Source organism: Haemaphysalis longicornis, unplaced genomic scaffold, assembly GCF_048455015.1.
Source record: "Haemaphysalis longicornis isolate Haplotype H1 unplaced genomic scaffold, Haemaphysalis longicornis Haplotype H1 scaffold_14, whole genome shotgun sequence".
Lineage (NCBI taxonomy): Eukaryota > Metazoa > Arthropoda > Arachnida > Ixodida > Ixodidae > Haemaphysalis > Haemaphysalis longicornis.
Window position 1 is genome coordinate 35,963,077 of NW_027526245.1, and position 18,857 is coordinate 35,981,933.

Genomic DNA, 18,857 nt, shown 5'->3' on the forward strand with positions numbered 1-18,857 from the left:
CTAAATTATCGCGGAGATAAATATTTAGTCGAAAAACTAAAACATGCACAGCAAAAGCACACAGAAAAAAGAAATGATACAGAAATCGAAGCAACCGCGCACAAAAACTGCGAAACACCGTTACACGAACCGCGACGCACCGAAACTGTGGCCTCTGGTTTTTAACGCGAAAGCTTTATTTAACTAAGATCGTTAAAAATTCTGCGTCCATGGCGCACAAAATGTCCCACAAAAGGACCCACTGGCCAAAGTGAAACAACCGCTCAATAAATGCTCCGCATGACGCCATATGTTTCAGGTAGGTTTCTCTCAACAAAATAACTGGGGTGAAAATAAAAGTTGGTAAATTTGGCGCTTGAAGTCATCGGAACCGGAGTACTCCAGAATTTGAGAAAAGCACAGAACTCTGAACCACCCCAGCTCAATCATTCTAACTGACAGAAGGTGAACCCAGTGAATGAACTGCGCCGTTACAGAGAAAGAGAAATTTATTCGCCCATAAGTAGAGAGCTTGGGCTCTCTCTGCCGCGTTAATCAGCCGGGAGAGTTTGGTGCCTGGCGGCTTCTCCGGAATCTTTGTTTCGGGGCGCGTAGTGGATACTACAGGAGAAACCTGATCCTGGTAATTACACAAGTAACCATTTCGTGAGTACCAAAGCATGTTCCCGCTATTGGGTATACTAACAAGGGTGAAGCCTATCAGTTACAGTAACCGAAAAAAGGAAGAACACGTGGCAAAGAGAAAAGGATGATGATGATGATAATAATGGTGAGGAGTAGGGTGATGATGAGAGGACACATGCACACGCTAGACGCGTGCCACTGTAGACACCAAGTCATTACCGGCTATAGAATTATTACGTAGTTGCAGCCAAAGGCGAGACAACAAAACCGTTGATCGCTAAGCTTCTGTACCTATACGGCGTAAGTGAGTTGGTCGATCGCTAAAACAGCACATTTTCCCATTCATTTTGTAAATACGTTTGTGTTCTTTAATGTAACCGCAGTTTTCGTTGCCATGGTATCCCGCCGTCGGGATATTCTGGTATTCTTCATCCCCATCACCGGCGAGTTTCAAGGGCGAAGAGTACCCACGGAAAAACTAGCTTTCAAACCACCAACACGGTTTCAATTCTGCTCTGATGTTTCTTATGGCTGATGAAATTGTGTTTTTGCAAACAGGTTCACCTGTTACACTAAGTCAACGAGATATTGTAGGAATGCTTTGCGACAGTCGTGACGCGCGAGGTTCACAAATATGAGGAATTACTTGACTACGCAAACCTTACATACTGTGTCGTTTCAAAATAAGAAGAAAAATCCTCGGGCACTTCAGTGTCCTTAGTTACATTGAAGGTTAAAGCCTGGCGACACTTATTAACTTGTCAACTGCTCCACAACAGGTGCGTCGCTTCCTCCGCTTTTATTTCTTTGCTTTGGCGCAATTACTTCTACTGACTTCTTTTTTGCTGGACCGCGTTTGCGTTAGTTTCTTATATTTTATTTCTTAATGAACTACGTCAGCAAAGCGGGCTGGCACACGCCACAGCTTCATTAGAACCGAGGTTAGGTTAGGTTAGATTACGCATTTCTTTACGGCGTAGCCGTGATTGTACAGGACAATGCTTTGACGGATCGCTGAAGGCATTCAGCTAGACTATTTGGCTCCTTTGTAATTTGGAGAACGCAGAGCAAGTTGTTGGAGTAGACAGAGCCGGTAACATCTGGAAAGGCACACCACCCCTTCCACATCGTTGTCATACTACTAGTAATTACTAAACAGTAGTAACAGCAACTGCACAGCAAGGATCGGGTGCAAGGTCACACCATGATAATGTTTACATTTTGCTATGTTTGTTGTGCATAGAGGAGAACAAACTCGCCCAATCTGGAGCCTTAACGTCAGTGTACGTGATGTCAACGAGCGCGTCGCAGTTCGCCGAGCACAGTAATCATCCATTGTATCATTTGTGCGGCCAACATTTATGTATTGGAAGCAGCGAACAAGTGTCATTTAGCACCCGAGATCATTGAGGTCTCCATTTCATTTTTACTACATTCATGTACGTTGTATTGTATTTGTGCTGACATGGATACGCCTATTCTGGAACAAAGGGATTCTGACAGTTTCACCTCATTCCCTGCTTCCTGATTGCTCTTGTAAGCCCCAACTTTATCAGAAATTGAGAAACAATGTTGCTGTCAAGTGCAACGTCAACTACCCCTGAGGAGTGTGTTTTCCTAATTAGCTATTTATTTCAAAACGTATCAAAATTTGTTATTTGTGAGACCAGTGTGGCATTAGACAAAAGCCAGTCTGACTCTTCTTGCAACGTTTCTTCAACAAACTTGAAGCGTGGCTTCCCGGAAGTTTTTGGAAATATCTTCCTGTAGAGTCCCTTCAAAGGGGGGCTCTTCACTACGTAGAGCTGAAAAAATAGAAAACGAAAAGTTACTACTAGCGGCAAATCCAGCAAGAATGTTCAGGATACCGACGGAGAAACAAGCGAAGAAGCCTTCTCAGCTGTGACAGTTCGTTTAAAAAAAGAAAATAAGCGTCACCTCGTCGCGATCAAACTTATATAGCCGACATGCTAGTTCAGATAAACAACAGGAAGTGGATATGAGCCGGATATTTGATAAAAACGGGAGCACATAAAACGGGACATAAATCACGCAACGAATGACGGACAGAGTTATAACGGAAGACATTAAACTGGCTGCGGGATAAGAGAATTCGCGGAAAAGGACGGGTTGGAATGAAAGAGCCCTGCTGAGGATAAGGGGGGAAAATACGGCAAAAAGTTTCCTTTCGCATAGAAAATTTACAGGTTTATGGCCATCGTTACGATAAGAAAAGGCCGCGCCTGCAGCGATATATAATAGATACCGATGTAAAATGACGTGATAGTTAGGCTATCGTTACATGGGTATTGTCGGAGAGGTAAAATCCACGTAAAGGTCATTAGTGTTTTCATTAGGCTTAGTTTCTCGCACCGAAATATTTTAATTTATAATAGGTATTTAATGAGGTTAAAAACCGAATCTTAGAACAATATTTATAAAGTTAGGTTAATAATTCAATGCAAAAGCTACGTGAAATAATTAAAACGCCGCTGGCATGCGCCAAATGGTTAGTCTGGAGGTAGAAATTAATGCTCATGATCAAACTGCCCAAAATCCTTTACGAAATTCAATGAACTCATACAACTTAGTAACTTCTTTTTGTTGCTTTCATTTCAGCAGCTTGCGTGAACTGGCTCACGACACTGCTAAGATTAGCATGCTGGGGTGGGAAAAGTACGCAGGAGATTAAAAAGCAGCCTTGGTTTGAAACATAAAGTGAAATCTATAGCATATTAGCAACACCTACGTGGGTAATACGTTGGTGAAAAAACTCCCACCTCCCCTCGCGGGAACCCCTGTCTAGATGCGACGCATAGGGGGTTCACGTTGCAGCGTTGGCAGCGGAGGAACGGCGCTGGAACGATGGAGCGGAGTGGCGCAGGCACCGCGTTTTATAGCGCGCATAACGGTGAGGGGACGCGCCGGCGCCAGTGCGTCTGCCGCGGCTATGAAGCAACACAATCCAACACAAGCCACTTTATTCCAATCCAATCCAAATTCAATCCAATCCAATCCAAGCCAAGCCAAGCCTAGCCAATCGAATCCAATCCAATGTCCCTCGCGAGAGTGTGTTCGCTATCAGATAGGAGAGGGGGTGAGCGGCGGAGAGCGCAGCTGGCGCGGCGAGGAGAATGGGGGAGGGGTGGACGCCGACAACGCCGGATGGATGCAGGGACAAGGCGAGTGAATGAGATGCGTTCGCATATAATAATGCCACGCCTGAACTTTGCTGCAGTTGGTGCTAGCTGAAGGAAACTGCGCTCGCTTTTTCAGCGAGGCTGAACCAAGCAGCCAATATTTATTGATAAATGTTGAATGCGACGCACAGTAGGTGGCTGCGAGCACTCAGTTCTCTTGACAACGGGATAATTACGAGTTATTCTCTCTGCCGTTGGCCTCTACTGCGCACCTTCTGTAATACCAAAGACGATTTCTGCAAGAAGTCTCCATTTAAAAACGATTGGGATTTCTATTTTATCTGAAGCATAAAAAGTATTTTGGAATACTTAGGGAGTAAATAGGATACAAATACAGGCTATAAATAGGACACTATGATATGACTTATATGATGTAAACTATATATAAATCGGTACTTCCATTTTTACGTGTGCTTTCGTAACTTTTACTGTTTGTCCCGCCATTCTTACTGATAAAAAAATGTGCCCTAAATTTAAGCGCAAATAGCTCGTTCGGCAAGCTTTTAAGCTCTTCCTAATACAAAAATTCGTCATAATCATCATCACCACCAGACAGGCTGGTTATGATGATGGCGAAGATGACGACGATGATGATGATGAATTTTCGTATGCGTTTGCCGGCCTCCGCCAATTCCACGGCTGGTTGGTATGACATCATAGGTTCTGTTGCGAGAAATCAGGTTTTCCTTTTTTCCTATTTATATAGCTTATTTGAGTGAAGTTTACGTGAAAAGTGGTATCAGCATGGTTCTAACGAGGCAATCTTTTGAATGAACCAAACTTGCATTTTGTCTTCATGACCCATTTAACATGAATATAAATGAAATAAAATCAATAAGATGCACCCCAACCACTAGAAGTTTGTAACGCACAATATGACTCGAAAAATAGGAGTGTACCCGCTATCAGTCGCTTGAATTTCTTCCAATTACTTTTATTGAGCGTAGGTTTATGGCACAAAGCAATATCGTAACGCGCCCTAAATGGTATGCAATATATTGAAATATTGTTTTGACGTAATTTTTAATTGTCTTGCACGACATGCGCCCAGAACATTTCAAACTCTACCCAATTAAGTGGTAATTATCATAAGGGCTCACACGGAACAAGGCCGACGTTTCATGGACATAGGCTTACCTGAACAAGGTGCGCTAAAGCCCAGTGAGCGAAAGACACGAGCAGAATGGACAGGCGGAGCTGAAGCTTCTCTCTTGGCTGCCATGGTACCAGCTGCAATGATTGCATTCTTCCTGTAAAACATCTGCGCACCCTTGTTGTATATGTAATTGAAGCCTGACTTCATCATGTATCTATGATTTCTTGTGGATACGGTTATCGTGAAAATTACTTACGACGTTTAGGAATTCTGGTCCATTTTTTTTGTCTTACGAAGTGGTAAAAACCGAGAACACAGGGACAAGTTTACTTTGCATTTCTCTCGCTATATAACGCAAGCACGCACCCACACGCTCTCCGCTGATAGACGAATATATATATCCTTTAGGACGAAGATTTTTTACTTAAATATAGTCGGTGGGTTGCTCGATGAAAAGCATTCCCCATGTCTGATTAGCGATGGGACGCCACAGCCATCATCATAGCGTGCTCTCCGCTTCGCGCAGGAGGACCGGCACCGCATGGACTTGAATGCGCTTGTTGGGTGCCGGGCATCCTATGTATTCCAATTCACCGTGCTCCTCTTGAAAGATGCCCGTGCTAGAGGCATAAGCAGGACTCATAAAAATATTGTGCGCAGGCGCAAATGTTTGGCAATATCTGATGCTTCACCTTTATACAAGGGCATGTCAAAGGGTATCAAGTTGCGGAGAAGAGAGTTCGCGACCTACGTAAGTACAGTTGTGGAGAAATGAAGCGCGAACACAAAAATATAAACAACAACGCACAAATAGCGCAATTTCTTGCCACAAAAGTCATATTAACGCCTGGCTTCATTACAAAAGGAAAGTTTGGGAATACGGTTTTCCAAATATAACAATAGCGCACCGTTATTTGACATACACATACAGTATTTTTCAATTTTGCTTGTTCATGTTCCCATTTTCGGGTTCGTATTTGGTTTGTTCATGAACGCCCGTGTGTACGAGATTTCGGCGCACGTTAAAGATCCCCAGGTGGTCAAAATTAATCCGCAGCCCTCCACTACGGCGCGCCTCATCGCCTGTGTTGCGTCCGCGCGTTAAACCCCACAATCAATCAATCAATCAATCAATGGTTTGTTCATCACTGTACATATGCCCACGGAGGGCGTTCTGGATCCAGCCGAAGATAAAGCCCGTTGTGTGTTGAAAAGAGTGTATGCAGAGATGGAGATGTGTTATTTGACACGGAAAGTTTTGAGAACAAACGAAGTCAAGTGAAAGGGCTAAAAATAGCGTTCCGCGCGCCCGATCACTTCAGGCCGCCGTCTATGAAAAAAAGTTGCACTGACAGCAGGACACTTAAGCATTTGTTCTGACGCGAGGTTAGAACAAAACCGCTAAGGTACTGATGAAGGGACTGCCACAAAGAGGCCAATCCACTTGTTGGATTCCAGGCTACTAGGTTTTTCAGACGCAACAGCTTGAGTGGGCACATTTGTGGTAGGATTTACATCACAGTTTTCGGGCAAAATTAGGGGAAAATGAAACAATAATTGCTGTTTCATGATTATATTAGAGCAACAAAATTCATGAGGTCATTTTCTTACAATTACTAATAAGAATGCAGCTGTAGGACCGTGCTCTATTAAAATGTTTATGTCCCTAATGTTTGTATTGCTGATCTAAAAATAACTGCTATCCTGCTACAACGTATTTGTTCAAAAACTGGCCGTGAATGGGGGACAAACTGAATACAACGAATTGCCGTATTAATGTACGGAGGCATTTTTAACGGCGGAGTTGTTTACAAGCCCTAAGGTTCTCATTACAGGGAGTAACACCAACAAAATGCAAGCTCTCGTGAGCACGTGCTTCACCGTGACCGCCGAGCATCTTCGGCCCACGCAGTGGTTTATAAAAAAATACTGTCGCGACGGTGACAGAGAGATGAGAAGACACACGTCTGCACGCTACAGCGCCGTGGACCCAAACTGGAGGCCCCGCTTTATTCCGCGCTCGTGCCCAGCGCGCACCGCCATCGCGTGGTCAGCACTCGCCACTCGTGGCTCAGCCCCAGCGTCATCGTTCCTGGAGCGTGCCCGTTTGCGGCAGCAGACGACGCAAGCTGCTGGGGCGCCGCCACATAGCCCCCCCCCCCCCCCTCTTCAGACGGAGTGTCAGCAAAACGGACAGTCTTTGCGCTGGGATGTTCGCGTGTGGGGCTGCGAACGGAGGGGAGAGTGGTGGTGTTCAGGGTGGAGTGGTGGATGGTGGTGTCGAAGGCAGGCGGTTCAGCCTCGGTGAAAGCGGGCTTGAGGCGATCGATGGAAACGACAGTGTCGCGGCTGTTAACGCGAACTGTAAACGTCTTTTCGCCGCGTGAAATGACGAGATGAGGGCCGGTGTAGGGCGGTTGAAGTGGCCGGCGGGCACTGTCGACACGGATGAAAACGTATTGGCTGACAGAAAGACTTGGGTGAATAAAAGTGGGTTTTGTGGAACACGGCCGTGGCGGTTGGGGACGAATATAGCTGAAAAACCGGGTTAAATCCTTTACGTAGGATGGGCCAAGAGAGGAAGGGTTATCTTGAGGCTGTGGAGGGACCAGGAAGTCTGCCGGTAATCGCAAAGACCATTTGGGATGCGGCACAACCAAGATCATCTTTGATGACGGTGCGTAGTCCTAGCAGCACAAGAGGAAGGTGAACTGCCCACTGCTCAGGTGATTCGTGAGCCATCAGCGAGGCCTTGAGCTGACGATAAAACCTCTCGACCATGCCGTTGGCTTGAGGATGATAGGCCGTTGTTTTTAGGTGAGTAACACCGAGTAGGCATGTCAAGCGGCGAAAGAGTGTGGACTCAAATTGGCGGCCACGGTCTGTGATAATCTCCGACGGCACGCCAAAACGGGCGATCCACGTCGACATAAGCGTGGAAGCAACAGTCTCAGCCGTAATATCGTCGATTGGAGAAGCCTCCGGCCAGCGGGTAAAACGGTCGATCACTGTCAAGATGTAGCGGCAGCCCTTAGATGGTGGTAGTGGGCCAACAAGGTCCACGTGAATTGTGGAGAACCTTGAGTCCGGTAGTGGGAAAGTAGCCAGAGGCGATGTGGTATGCCGAGAGACCTTGCATTGTTGGCAGGCGAGGCAGGAACGGGCCCAGGCGCGTACGTCAGTATTCATGCCCGGCCAGACGTATCTCTCGGCAAGCAAACGCCGTGAGGCACGAACTCCAGGATGAGAGAGACGGTGAATAGAGTTGAAGGCAATGAGCCTGAGAGACGCAGGAAGGTACGGCCGTCTGCGGCCTGAGACCGGGTCAATGTCACAAACTATGCTGATTCCCGAATCAGGGCATAGAATGTCCTGGAGTTGCAGAGAGGAGCTGTTTGAAGAACGTAGAGTTCGGAGCTCCTCGTCATCGCTTTGGGCTTGGGCCAACTCCTGAGAACTGAAACCGGGGCGCTGTATGGCGGAAATACGGCTAAAGGCGTCGGCGGGAATGTTGTTAACTCCCTTGACATGCCGAATGTCCGTCGTAAACTCCGCAAGATAAGCCAAATGTCGCGTCTCTCGGGGAGAATATGTAGTCTTCGATGACTTGAAGGCGTTCGTAAGAGGCTTGTGATCGGTGAAGATCACGAAGCTGCGGCCTTCGAGGAAAAAGCGGAAATGCTTCACAGCGAGGTATGCCGCCAGGAGTTCCCGTCCGAAAGTGCTGTACCGTTGCTCAGTGGGGGAAAGCTTCTTCGAAAAGAAACCGAGCGGGTGCCAGCTGCCGCGGATGTGCTGCTGAAGTACACCTTTAATCGCACAGTGGGAAGCATCTACCATCAGGCTTGTGGGAGCGTTGTGGCGCGGGTGCACGAGGAGGGTAGAAGAGGCCAGGCGCTCCTTGATGGTAGTGAATGCGCGATCAGCGGCTTCAGACCATTCAAGACTGCACTCGGGAGACTTGGGAGTTTGAAGGAAAGTTTCGAGAGGTTGAACAATGGCCGCACATTCCGGGATGAACCGTCGGTAATAATTCACCAGCCCTAGGAAACGGCGCAGTTGGCGCAACGAATCAGGTCGGGGAAAGTCGATTATGGCCTTCACTTTGTCTGGCAGAGGGCGAATTTCATTGCAGTCAACGAAATGACCGAGAAACTCCAACGACGGCAACCCGAACGCACACTTGTCGCTATTAAGGATGAGGCGATGCTCTGCTAGGCGTTCGAAAACTATCCGCAGATGGTGCAGGTGCTCAGATAGCCATGAACTGGCGACAAGAACGTCATCTATGTAGGCGAAAACAAAAGGTAGACCACGGAGGACGACGTCTATGAAGCGCTGAAAAGTCTGAGCTGCGTTGCGTAATCCGAAAGGCATCCGAGTGAATTCGAAGAGGCCAAACGGTTTAATGATGGCAGTTTTCTTGACGTCATCCGGAGCTACGGGGATTTGGTGGTAGGCTTTTTGGAGGTCAAGCTTTGAAAAGATGGTACATCCACTGAGGTTATTAGTGAAGTCCTGTATATTAGGTAGGGGGTACCTGTCGGGTACAGTGGCCACGTTCAAGGAGCGGTAATCACCACAGGGTCGCCAGTCTCCTGATTTCTTCGGGACCATGTGTAACGACGAGGACCAGTTGCTCGATGACGGGCGAGCAATGCCTATTTCAACCATGTGGTGAAATTCCTGTTCCGCGATTTTATATTTCTCTGGAGCCAGTCGACGCGCCACGGCGTGCGTAGGTGGACCGGTGGTGATGATCTGATGAACGACGTCATGCTTCACTGGCTTTGTCCAGACTGGAGGGGCAGTCAGGGAAGGAAACTCGTCCAGCAATTCCCGGTACGGAGAAGGTAGGTCACAAAGAAGCGTGAATGGGAACGGATGGACTGGAGACGATTTGGCGATGACAGAAAGGCCGGTTGTGGCGTCCAGGATTCTTTTTTGGGCCATGTCAACCAGGAGGCCGAAGTGCGAAAGGAAATCGGCTCCTAGAATGGCGTGACTCACGTTGGCCACGAGGAAAATCCAGTGGAACGCACGGCGTAGGCCGATGTTTACCATCAGGGATTTTTTTCGGTACACGGAATGCTGGACTTGTTAATAGCTTGGAGATGGCACAGTGGTGCTTGAGTGCGGTCACAGGAATTAGCGGGGAGCACACTCACTTCAGCACCAGTGTCAACTAGGAAACGTTGACCACTGGTTGCATCTGTGATGTAGAAGAGGCGACTGTCGCTGGCTTGGGAATCGGTCGCCGCCGCTAACGATCCCTCGTCCCGTTTCCCGGCCAGCCGCAAGGACGGGTGCAACGTTGCGCCGCTGCACCAAAGCGGCGATGGTACCAGCACAATGAATCAGGGTGTTGAGGTGGTTGGCGCGTTGTGCCTTCCGGGCGAAATACTTGCGGAGACGGGGTACGGCGAGAAGGGCAAAACCGGCGAGCTCGAGGGTTGCGAGGCGGCGGCGAGCTGTAACCAGCCGAGGCGACAAGCTCCTCCAAGTTTTGCATGCGCTCTCGGAGAGCGGCGAGGTCGTCGGATAGCGGTGAGGGCAAAGGAGTAGCAGGCGCCGCCACGGTGGTATGGTCGGAAGATTGAGCGGATGCCACCGTGGACAAAGGCGGATGCAACGTGGCGACTTCCATTATCTTGTCAGCATGCGCGGCCAACGCGGATAAGGGAAGGTCAGAAGCAGTCGCGAGGATCATCTGTACAGAAGAGGGGAGCCGTCGCAGGAAAAGTTCCTTCAACAAACGGGAGTCCGTGGCAGAAGGTGCGTCGCCGAGCAGAGTTTGCAGTTCGTGAAGGAGCTGCGAAGGTCGACGGTCACCCAACTCCTCTGCAGAAAGCAGCCCCTGGAAACGCTGCCGTTCCGAAGGGCTCGTGCGGCTCAAGATGGCAGCCTTCAACGTGTCGTAAGGGTTCGCGGTAGGCGGGTTGGCAAGGATGTCACGAACCTCAACCGCGATCTCAATAGGCAGTGACTGTTGTAGATGGTTGAAGCGGGTCTCTTGCGACGTGATGTGGCTCACTCGGTAGCTTGCCTCGGCCTGAAGGAACCACACGTCGGGGTTCTTAGCGCTGAAGGGGGGCAAACGGCAAGCGACGGCGGAGATGCCAGGTGAAGAGGCAGCGGAGGACACAGAAGGACCGCTGGCGTCGCGGGGAGGGTCCATTCTGAGTACGTGGCTCCGCTGCAACGTCCGGGTCACCAATGTCGCGACGGCGACAGAGAGATGAGAAGACACACGTCTGCACGCTACAGCGCCGTGGACCCAAACTGGAGGCCCCGCTTTATTCCACGCTCGTGCCCAGCGCGCACCGCCAGCGCGTGGTCAGCACTCGCCACTCGTGGCTCAGCCCCAGCGTCATCGTTCCTGGAGCGTGCCCGTTTGCGGCAGCAGACGACGCAAGCTGCTGGGGCGCCGCCACAATACCTAGGAGGCAGAAAATGCCGCACGTTCGTAAGCGCATGCCTCGCTCGTACCGCCGAATCTCGCGATCCCATAGTGGCTTAAAACAACAACAACAAAAAGAAACCTCCAGCGCTGTCATCGAGCGCTAGCGCACACGTAAAAAACAATCCTACAGCACTAAGGCTAAAGACGAAAAGGCATCCTGCTTGGGAGAGGTCACCGGGCCGTCGCATTCTCTAGAAGCCGTTATGGAGAATTGGAGACAAGGCTACGAGTGTGCCACTCCTTCCCGAGACGACTTCAGATCCCGGCACCGCTGCCTCGAGTCGATGATGAGGAGCTGGTGGAAGTCTAGAATGCTGAGGATGACTTTGCCTTCACCGCTTGCCGCAAAGACGACGACATAGTTGCGGTACGTAAACAATGCAAATAGACAATGATACTTAAACTTATCTATGTGTCCGGCAATGCTCACCAACAACAGGTTCGCCATTCAAGTGTTGCGCGTCAGTGCAAGCTAGCCTTAATTTTTTTCTCCTACATAATACTTTACACAATCCGAATTTTTGCTTTTCATCTGCCTATACAAATCTCTTTTGAGATTTGCACCTGTCTCAAATCTCGCTTTTGTCTTCGTATTTCGTTAAAAACCACATTTAGCTGAGACAAACGGCGTATGGATTGCAGCACAGGTGAAAAGTAGGAACCTCCCACTTTGTATGCACACAAGGTGAATTTCCAGAGTATGTCTTATATTGTCACTTGCAGGGGCGGAGAGTATTGTGGGAGTTTCGATTTGCGGGCCAATATACGATTCCTGGGCGCAAGGGTGACGCTACACGAGGAATAATCGGCCATTTAACGATGGAACGGTAGAAAGCTCATCAACTACGCTTCCTGAAGAACCTCTTGCATACGCCTTATATTGGAACACTACAGACCGCAGAGAAAAACTCTTCTCTTACCACCTAAGCCCATAAATACGGTCGGCGCCCCCGCCTGGCGCCAGCTTTAGCGTAAGTGTTTCACGCCGAGCCCTACCAAGCCATCAACCACCAGCCCCCTCTGGCTAGGTTGACAAGACCCATGAGACGCACTACATTGCACTGGCGTGCCGAGTGGCGACAGCCAATCCACTCCTGAATCCGCCTCTTTCATTGCGGTGTGCTGCCACCTAGCGTGCCTAGCGGAAGTTGAAGCTGTAGGGTTTGCCGGCGTTTCCTCCGGCTGCGTTCTCGTTGTATGCACGGCAATCCCACATTACGGCGAGGAGCAGCCGAAGTTTTTCTTCTGTGTTGGTGTTATAACGCCTTAAGACGACAGCCCCTGGTCATCACATGATACCAGGCGGCTTCTTATCACTGAATGAGGGCTGGCAGAGAAATCTCGGACAGACCCGTGTGCCGTCCGAGTAGCAGAGCGAGCAGTACTTGGAGTCGTCTGGCATGAAGTGCGATCGCCAGCTCAACAAAGGCCGGCAGTTCACTGGACACATGTACGATTGGTACACGCGATTCGCATGCGACTGATCGTTACGACTGTCGCCACGACTAGTCGTACGCGTGAATTTGAGACGGCCCGATGCGCGCATGAGATGCGTCGTCGGCGTCGCTCCGCCCACTGTTTTTGCTCCATGGTCAACTACGATGATCGCTGAGCTGAATTTGTAGATTCTGCGCGTTTGTTCGCAAGAAATGGATAAAGCAAGCAATCGTGAAGCGTTTTCTGCCTTCGGAAACAGTCCGCGCACACGCCGGCCGCGCCTGTCAGCTCGGCACACTCAGCGGCTCGAACCGGCGCAGACCACGGTAGCAACCGCGCTTGTCGCTGCTCTTCTGAATCAATCTGATCGCTAAAAAGTTCTACATGCGAGAAAGTAGGTGTTAGTGTGGTGAAAAATTGTGCTAGGGATTGTTGTCAGGGCTTATTTTAAAAGCGGCGATCAGATATACCTGCCGCGATGCAAGCCTATACGCTGACCGGTCGCCGCGGCGCGCGGTGCGCCGAGCGGCCGAGAGATGGCGATACCTGCGCGGAAGCATCGAAACAGGCTACGCAGATGTTTCGGTCACCGATCGCTCAAACGGCAGTTATAACTTAAATAGAGTTCCACATGCGAGGAAGGGGATGATAGTGTAGTGAAAAGTTGTGCTGCGGATTGTCATTCGCAGTTGCACAGATAGCAGCGATCAAATATCCGCCAGGATGCCGAGCCGACGCGAGCGACGCAAGCCGCCGTAGCCGATCGCGTGCGGCCGACGGGAAGCGATAGAAGCCGACACCGTTCCCTTTTCGGCACTCCGAGTTACAGCGGAACGTAGCACAAGTTGTGGGCATTGTTCCGCGCACAACGAGCACGCACAAAAAATCAAACGATGTAAATACAACCACGACCCCTTCCCGCTTGTGCGGGAGCTGTGGGGAATGTCGTCTGCTGCCCCTACTGGACTGCTTAGAAACTTGGCCGCTAGGGGATTGCGCATGCGCAGTGGGGTTGTGAAAGAGGCGGATTAAGAACACCACCCGAAGAGAACGACGATCGTCTGAGCACATATTTTAGGCTGCTACTCGAACTCCACCTATTGTTAAACTCAGATTAAAAGTGCTTTAAAGCAAAGTCTTGCATTTCAAGGACATGTGGGAATAACATTTGTATAGTTAGGTGTGAACAGAAAATACTCACCACGAAGAAATCCCGGATAACCGGGCAGGTGTTGAATAGTAGTATTGTCGTGACCGTGAAAATGACCAGGAGGTTTCCGAGAAACCACACTTTGGGGCATGAAAAAGAAAGGAGTGAGAGTAAGCGTGACAGTTGCCACAAGCGCGGGCGTGTTCAAGATAAGCATGGGACGTGCAAAATCCGTCCGTTCAGCCACCATCCCCCCAGCACTGCGTCTGCAAGTGCCGGTAGAAGAACAGCAATGATTCTACCCGCACGCGCAATGTCAGGACATTGAGAAAAAAACCTTCAAACAGAAATTATAAGCAGTAGTACTTTTAAAGCCTGTGACACCTTTAGCACGTTTTTTTTTTTTTTTTGCCTCGAAATTTTGAACGACTCTAGAACGTAGTCAACCAAGACATTCAGTACTTGATTGGGCCGTCGCAAAGTACCTCAGCCAAAAATTACTGCTCTATGCCCCTTGGACAACGTATAAACGTGCTCAAAAGATGCTTCTCTCGTTCGCGCTCATTGCGTTCTTCGACCGTTGGAATTGCGTCATTACAGCGGTGTGACGGCTATTAGCAGTTCTTCTTTCAGTTCCAGCAGTGAACGCATGTGAGAGCCCCAGAAGCAAACCAGAAACTAATGGCTTATCTGCAGCGACGAGCAAATCATGCGGTGTCGCTCCATGCTGGCGATAACTATAGCTTTTTCAGTGCTTCCATACGCGAAGGTAAGAGTTAAAGTATTTATCGGAAGTGTTGCAGAGTACATTTAAAAAACCCCTAGAGACTAATCCCTATCCAGCATTTCCCGCTGGTTACAGCAAAGCCGATACCAGCAGCGCCAATTATAGTCAACGAATTCCTCTCTGAAATTGTGAGGTTCAAGCAGGCTCCCATTGACCTTACCACGAGAATATATTGCATCGTCGACCAGTCGTTCTGCCTTGCCTACGGCTTATATGCAGGCTGCGGTCGATTTGACTTCAGTAAGCCACTTCGAGGGAACTTGCTGCTCCCTACTTTACACTGATGTCAATACTATGTATTAATCTGTGCTGATGTAGTGCCGCCCAGGTTGTGCAAGTGAAATTAGCACGGGTACGCATATTCTTCTCTCATTTGAATGGATGTATTTAACCAGAGTAGCAAGCCATCGTAACCCACGCAGATACTACAAATAACGCGATGCCTTCTCACAAAATCACACATCCAGGGTTTCTTGCGAGGATCAGTCACCTCTAACACAATTGAAAGTTGGGCGAGTTGGTGATACATCTTGGGAAAAAGCGCGAAAAACGACTACACGTAGAATAGAACAGCGCACCGTCCTGTGTTCTATTCTACGTGTAGTCGTTTTTCGCGCTTTTTCCTCAGTGACCTCGTCTGCATCGTCACTGATCCTCGCTAATTTTAAAGACGACGTCGTTTTGTGGCAAAAAGCTTGTTTTAATCAAATCGAAAGTATGTGAACTTTATCGCCAAAGAGCAACAAGATTGACAGACGCAAAACTCAATGTGGCTTACAGTTTGTCCAGAAGGGTCTTTGGAACGGCGGTCCCCGTGTGAAAACGAGCGCTGTCACCACGTACTGGTAGGACGTCAGAAAGAACAGAACGGCCGTGTCCCAGTAGTCGTACACATCCTCCTCGGGGTCATGGCTCGGGTACTCGTACCTACGGAACAGAGTTCCCTCATTGTTGTCTTCAAAAAGCCCCGCAGAGAAATGAACGCACTGTTTCTGACATGGCAGACGGATGACCTTACGTAACTCTTTGTTCTCCCGAAAGAACTGCGCGTGGTAAACGGCGAATTGAAAAGAGTAAGGGTACGAAGAAAACAAAAATCTTTCCCTCAATTCTTCTGCTGGCACACAGCACGTACGCACAAGCACCCACAAAACGGCTGAAAGGCTAGAAGATATGTTTCGCGAAGCTTACGCATGCTTCCTGGATTTCGAAATGGCGCCTAAGAAAACCAAGATTTTTTTTTTCATATGTAAGAGCGCAGATTCCGGAAATTAAACCGTGAAGAGAGCTAGAGAAGATGAGGGAAAAACGTAATGTTGTGGGCGGTAAATCAAGCGGTCGGGTCCCTCCGTAGTATTCACTGAGCTGTGTTTCGAACGCAGAATTGGCAGTTGCACTGCGATGTAAAAGGCCGTCACTTGAACTGCATACTTTTACATTCGACGTCATCCAATCGCAAAACCACTCAGCTTGTGTTTGACGCGAATATTCTCTGAAGTCCATAAAACCCGGCGTACAGTATATTGTGCATCCATTATTTGCGCGCACTGTGAAGTTAAGCAATAGCACAAACTGCAATAGTGAGAGTGTGGACATCTTTGCATAGTATGTAACCCCATATAAAAAAATTCTATTCATTATTAATCCTAATCTGTGACCTTAAAGCACGTCACTGTTTGTAACAGCCTACAATGGGTTACCCTGCATGGAACTGCATGGAACCCTTTCAAGGAGAGGGGCTTAGTCGCACACCATTGATGGCGTCATTCTAATTCCAGGGGAATGCAGATTTGTGTTTATTCAGGAATTTTTAATATTATACTAAAAAATTGGCTCCAATCCACCCTGTGAAGGTGATTGGAAAGCAAAGCTTTAAACGACACCCACAACAATTGCCCATGCGACGTCACTTAAATTCACACACGTGACTCTACAAAGAGTGAACGAGAGATTCTGCCTGTCGTTACCTAGAATTCGCTGGGCCGCATCCTGTAGCCCAGCAGAAAGAAAATGTTGAGGAGCGTCTTTGGAAGTGAGAGACAGCGGAACCTAGCCATCCTGATCTGCTAGCTCGGGGCTACACCACCGCGTGACACAAGCGCAGACACCGAAACAATTCGGAATGTAAGCTTAGTGATTGCCATTTTGTCTTTTAAAACTAGTTAGTTTAGTAAGTCTGAGAATTTCGAGAAACTGAGGGAAATTTCATAATCGCTATTTATCAGAACCAGTTGCTCCTTTCACCTTTTGTAATACCTCTTAAAACACAACCGAATTGGAATTCACTAATTTAGAAAACGGATTCCCATTTGTTACAAGCTCTACGCGAAAGGTGGCGTTTCTCTAGCCGCCATATGTCTGCATGGGGTCTCTACATTTTGTTTTCCCGCCATTCAAACCAATCCTTAACGTATCATTGCCGTACGACCACTTAAATTTGTCGGGTCCGGGTTACCCAGGAGGCACTCTCGAACAAGTTAATCAAGCCGTGTGAAGGAAGGGCGTAATGGACGCGAAGCTGTGCCAAAACAGGCCCAAAACAACCGTCGCTAAAGCAGATGCCAAAGCTGTACCGCCGACGCGCCCGCCGGCGAGCAGGTACCTCCACGCGGGAAACCTTGGGTACATTCGTCGCGCCACCTACAGTGTGCTCCGTGAGTGAGACCCCCCCCGCCACCGCCTCCGCCGCGTTGGGAGTTTATTGTCCCGCACGCCGCGAAAAACCGCTGGATCGTAGAGGTAGATGCTTTGCATTAAAAAGCGAAGCTTCGCTTACAAGAGACAATAAACAATGCGGCCATTGCCCGATGTTGCACCCTTTTTCTGCGAAGTTTTGTGCCCTACACTATTGTAGAAGCCTCAAGGCATCGAATTATTGGATGCATTTTTTTGCCCATGCCGTTAATATGTTCACGCCTACGCAAGCCAGATCGAGAGCACTTACTAGCATACATCCATTTAAGGACTCCTGATTCGTGGAACATTACCGATGCTCACCATTCCTGACTGTGCAGTAGCAGCAGGAAGCCTCCCTGTGCCAAGACGACCAGCAGAAGCTGAAGGAGCAGCGACGCCAAGTTGGCCGCCGTCAGCAGGCTTCGTGCCGGCCTCGCCACGCTCAGCTCTGAGCAGGGCTCCGCGTAGCTCACTGCGAAGAAGATGGCAACGGAGAAGCGGCTGATCAAGGGAGTAGAATTGTTGTGGAGATGATCAGCACTCTTGTCTTGAAAACCAGCACCTCCACGTAAATTGTACGTAGCAGTTTGTCCCCTCCAGAAAAACAACCCACATTTTTATTACCATGGAGGCAGTCCGGTTCCGCTTGTCGGTGAGCTCATGGTAAGTAACGTACAATCATGCCATGACACCCATGAATGACACCCAGCGTCATTCTTGCCGCCGCAAAACTTTTGAAATTTGTGGGGTTCTTTGCTGTTCTGGGCATTGTAGGATTCGGCGAAATAAATCGAATGTGTGTTGAAATTCTCAGAAACCTGTCGGTGATTTAGTTTCACCAAAGTAAAAGTCATAATGATCATTGATACTGCCATCCGAGATTAAAACTTGCAGCCACAAAAAAACCTTTAATGTGGGTAATACTCGCCGAAAATCTCGTAAAAAAAACATGACGTCCGAACTGGCCTTAAGAGCGCAGGCTTTTAGACGAGTAAACTCATTATAACGCTGCAACTGAGAGCCGCTGTGAGCTTCAATTAGTAATGACGCCAGGAACGTATTTACTGACACGTCTTTTAATTGTCTGTTGTTTGGGCGTTACCATTTCTCGGCGAGGCCTACATGCTGCGGCATTATAATGTAGAATTGGACGGGCAAGACAGTCATAAGTTCTTAGTTTGACGCGTTTTTTACGCTGTGCAGCTTTTCAAACGGAAAATAGTTTTGCTACGCGTAACCCGTTGTCCGACATAGTTGAGTCAGTTCAAGTCAACAGTGATCACGACAGCGAGATACTTGATGCTGAATGAATTTTACGATAGTGCGATCGTAGAAGGGTAGGTCCTGCAAGACTTAGATGTTTGAGAATTCCGGCTAAAGTGGAAAGACGAGTGAGTCTTTTTGAGTAGGCGTTTCTTCGCTCC

The 18,857-nt window shown here is 48.7% G+C and overlaps 1 protein-coding gene across 1 annotated transcript in view; it reads right to left on the reverse strand.

Moving 5' to 3' along the window:
- Nucleotides 1-2,236: 2,236 nt before the first annotated feature.
- The window catches only part of LOC144165256 (polyamine-transporting ATPase 13A3-like), a 168,988-nt gene continuing 152,367 nt past the window's right edge, over nucleotides 2,237-18,857 (reverse strand). Inside the window, exons 27-31 of the mRNA XM_077695384.1 lie at nucleotides 17,755-17,905; nucleotides 15,536-15,684; nucleotides 14,022-14,110; nucleotides 4,962-5,054; nucleotides 2,237-2,429 (exon numbers count right to left, since the gene is read on the reverse strand). Coding sequence (XP_077551510.1) covers nucleotides 2,259-2,429; nucleotides 4,962-5,054; nucleotides 14,022-14,110; nucleotides 15,536-15,684; nucleotides 17,755-17,905 — 653 coding nt within the window. The 3' untranslated portion in view covers nucleotides 2,237-2,258. The remainder of the gene's footprint in view (nucleotides 2,430-4,961; nucleotides 5,055-14,021; nucleotides 14,111-15,535; nucleotides 15,685-17,754; nucleotides 17,906-18,857) is intronic.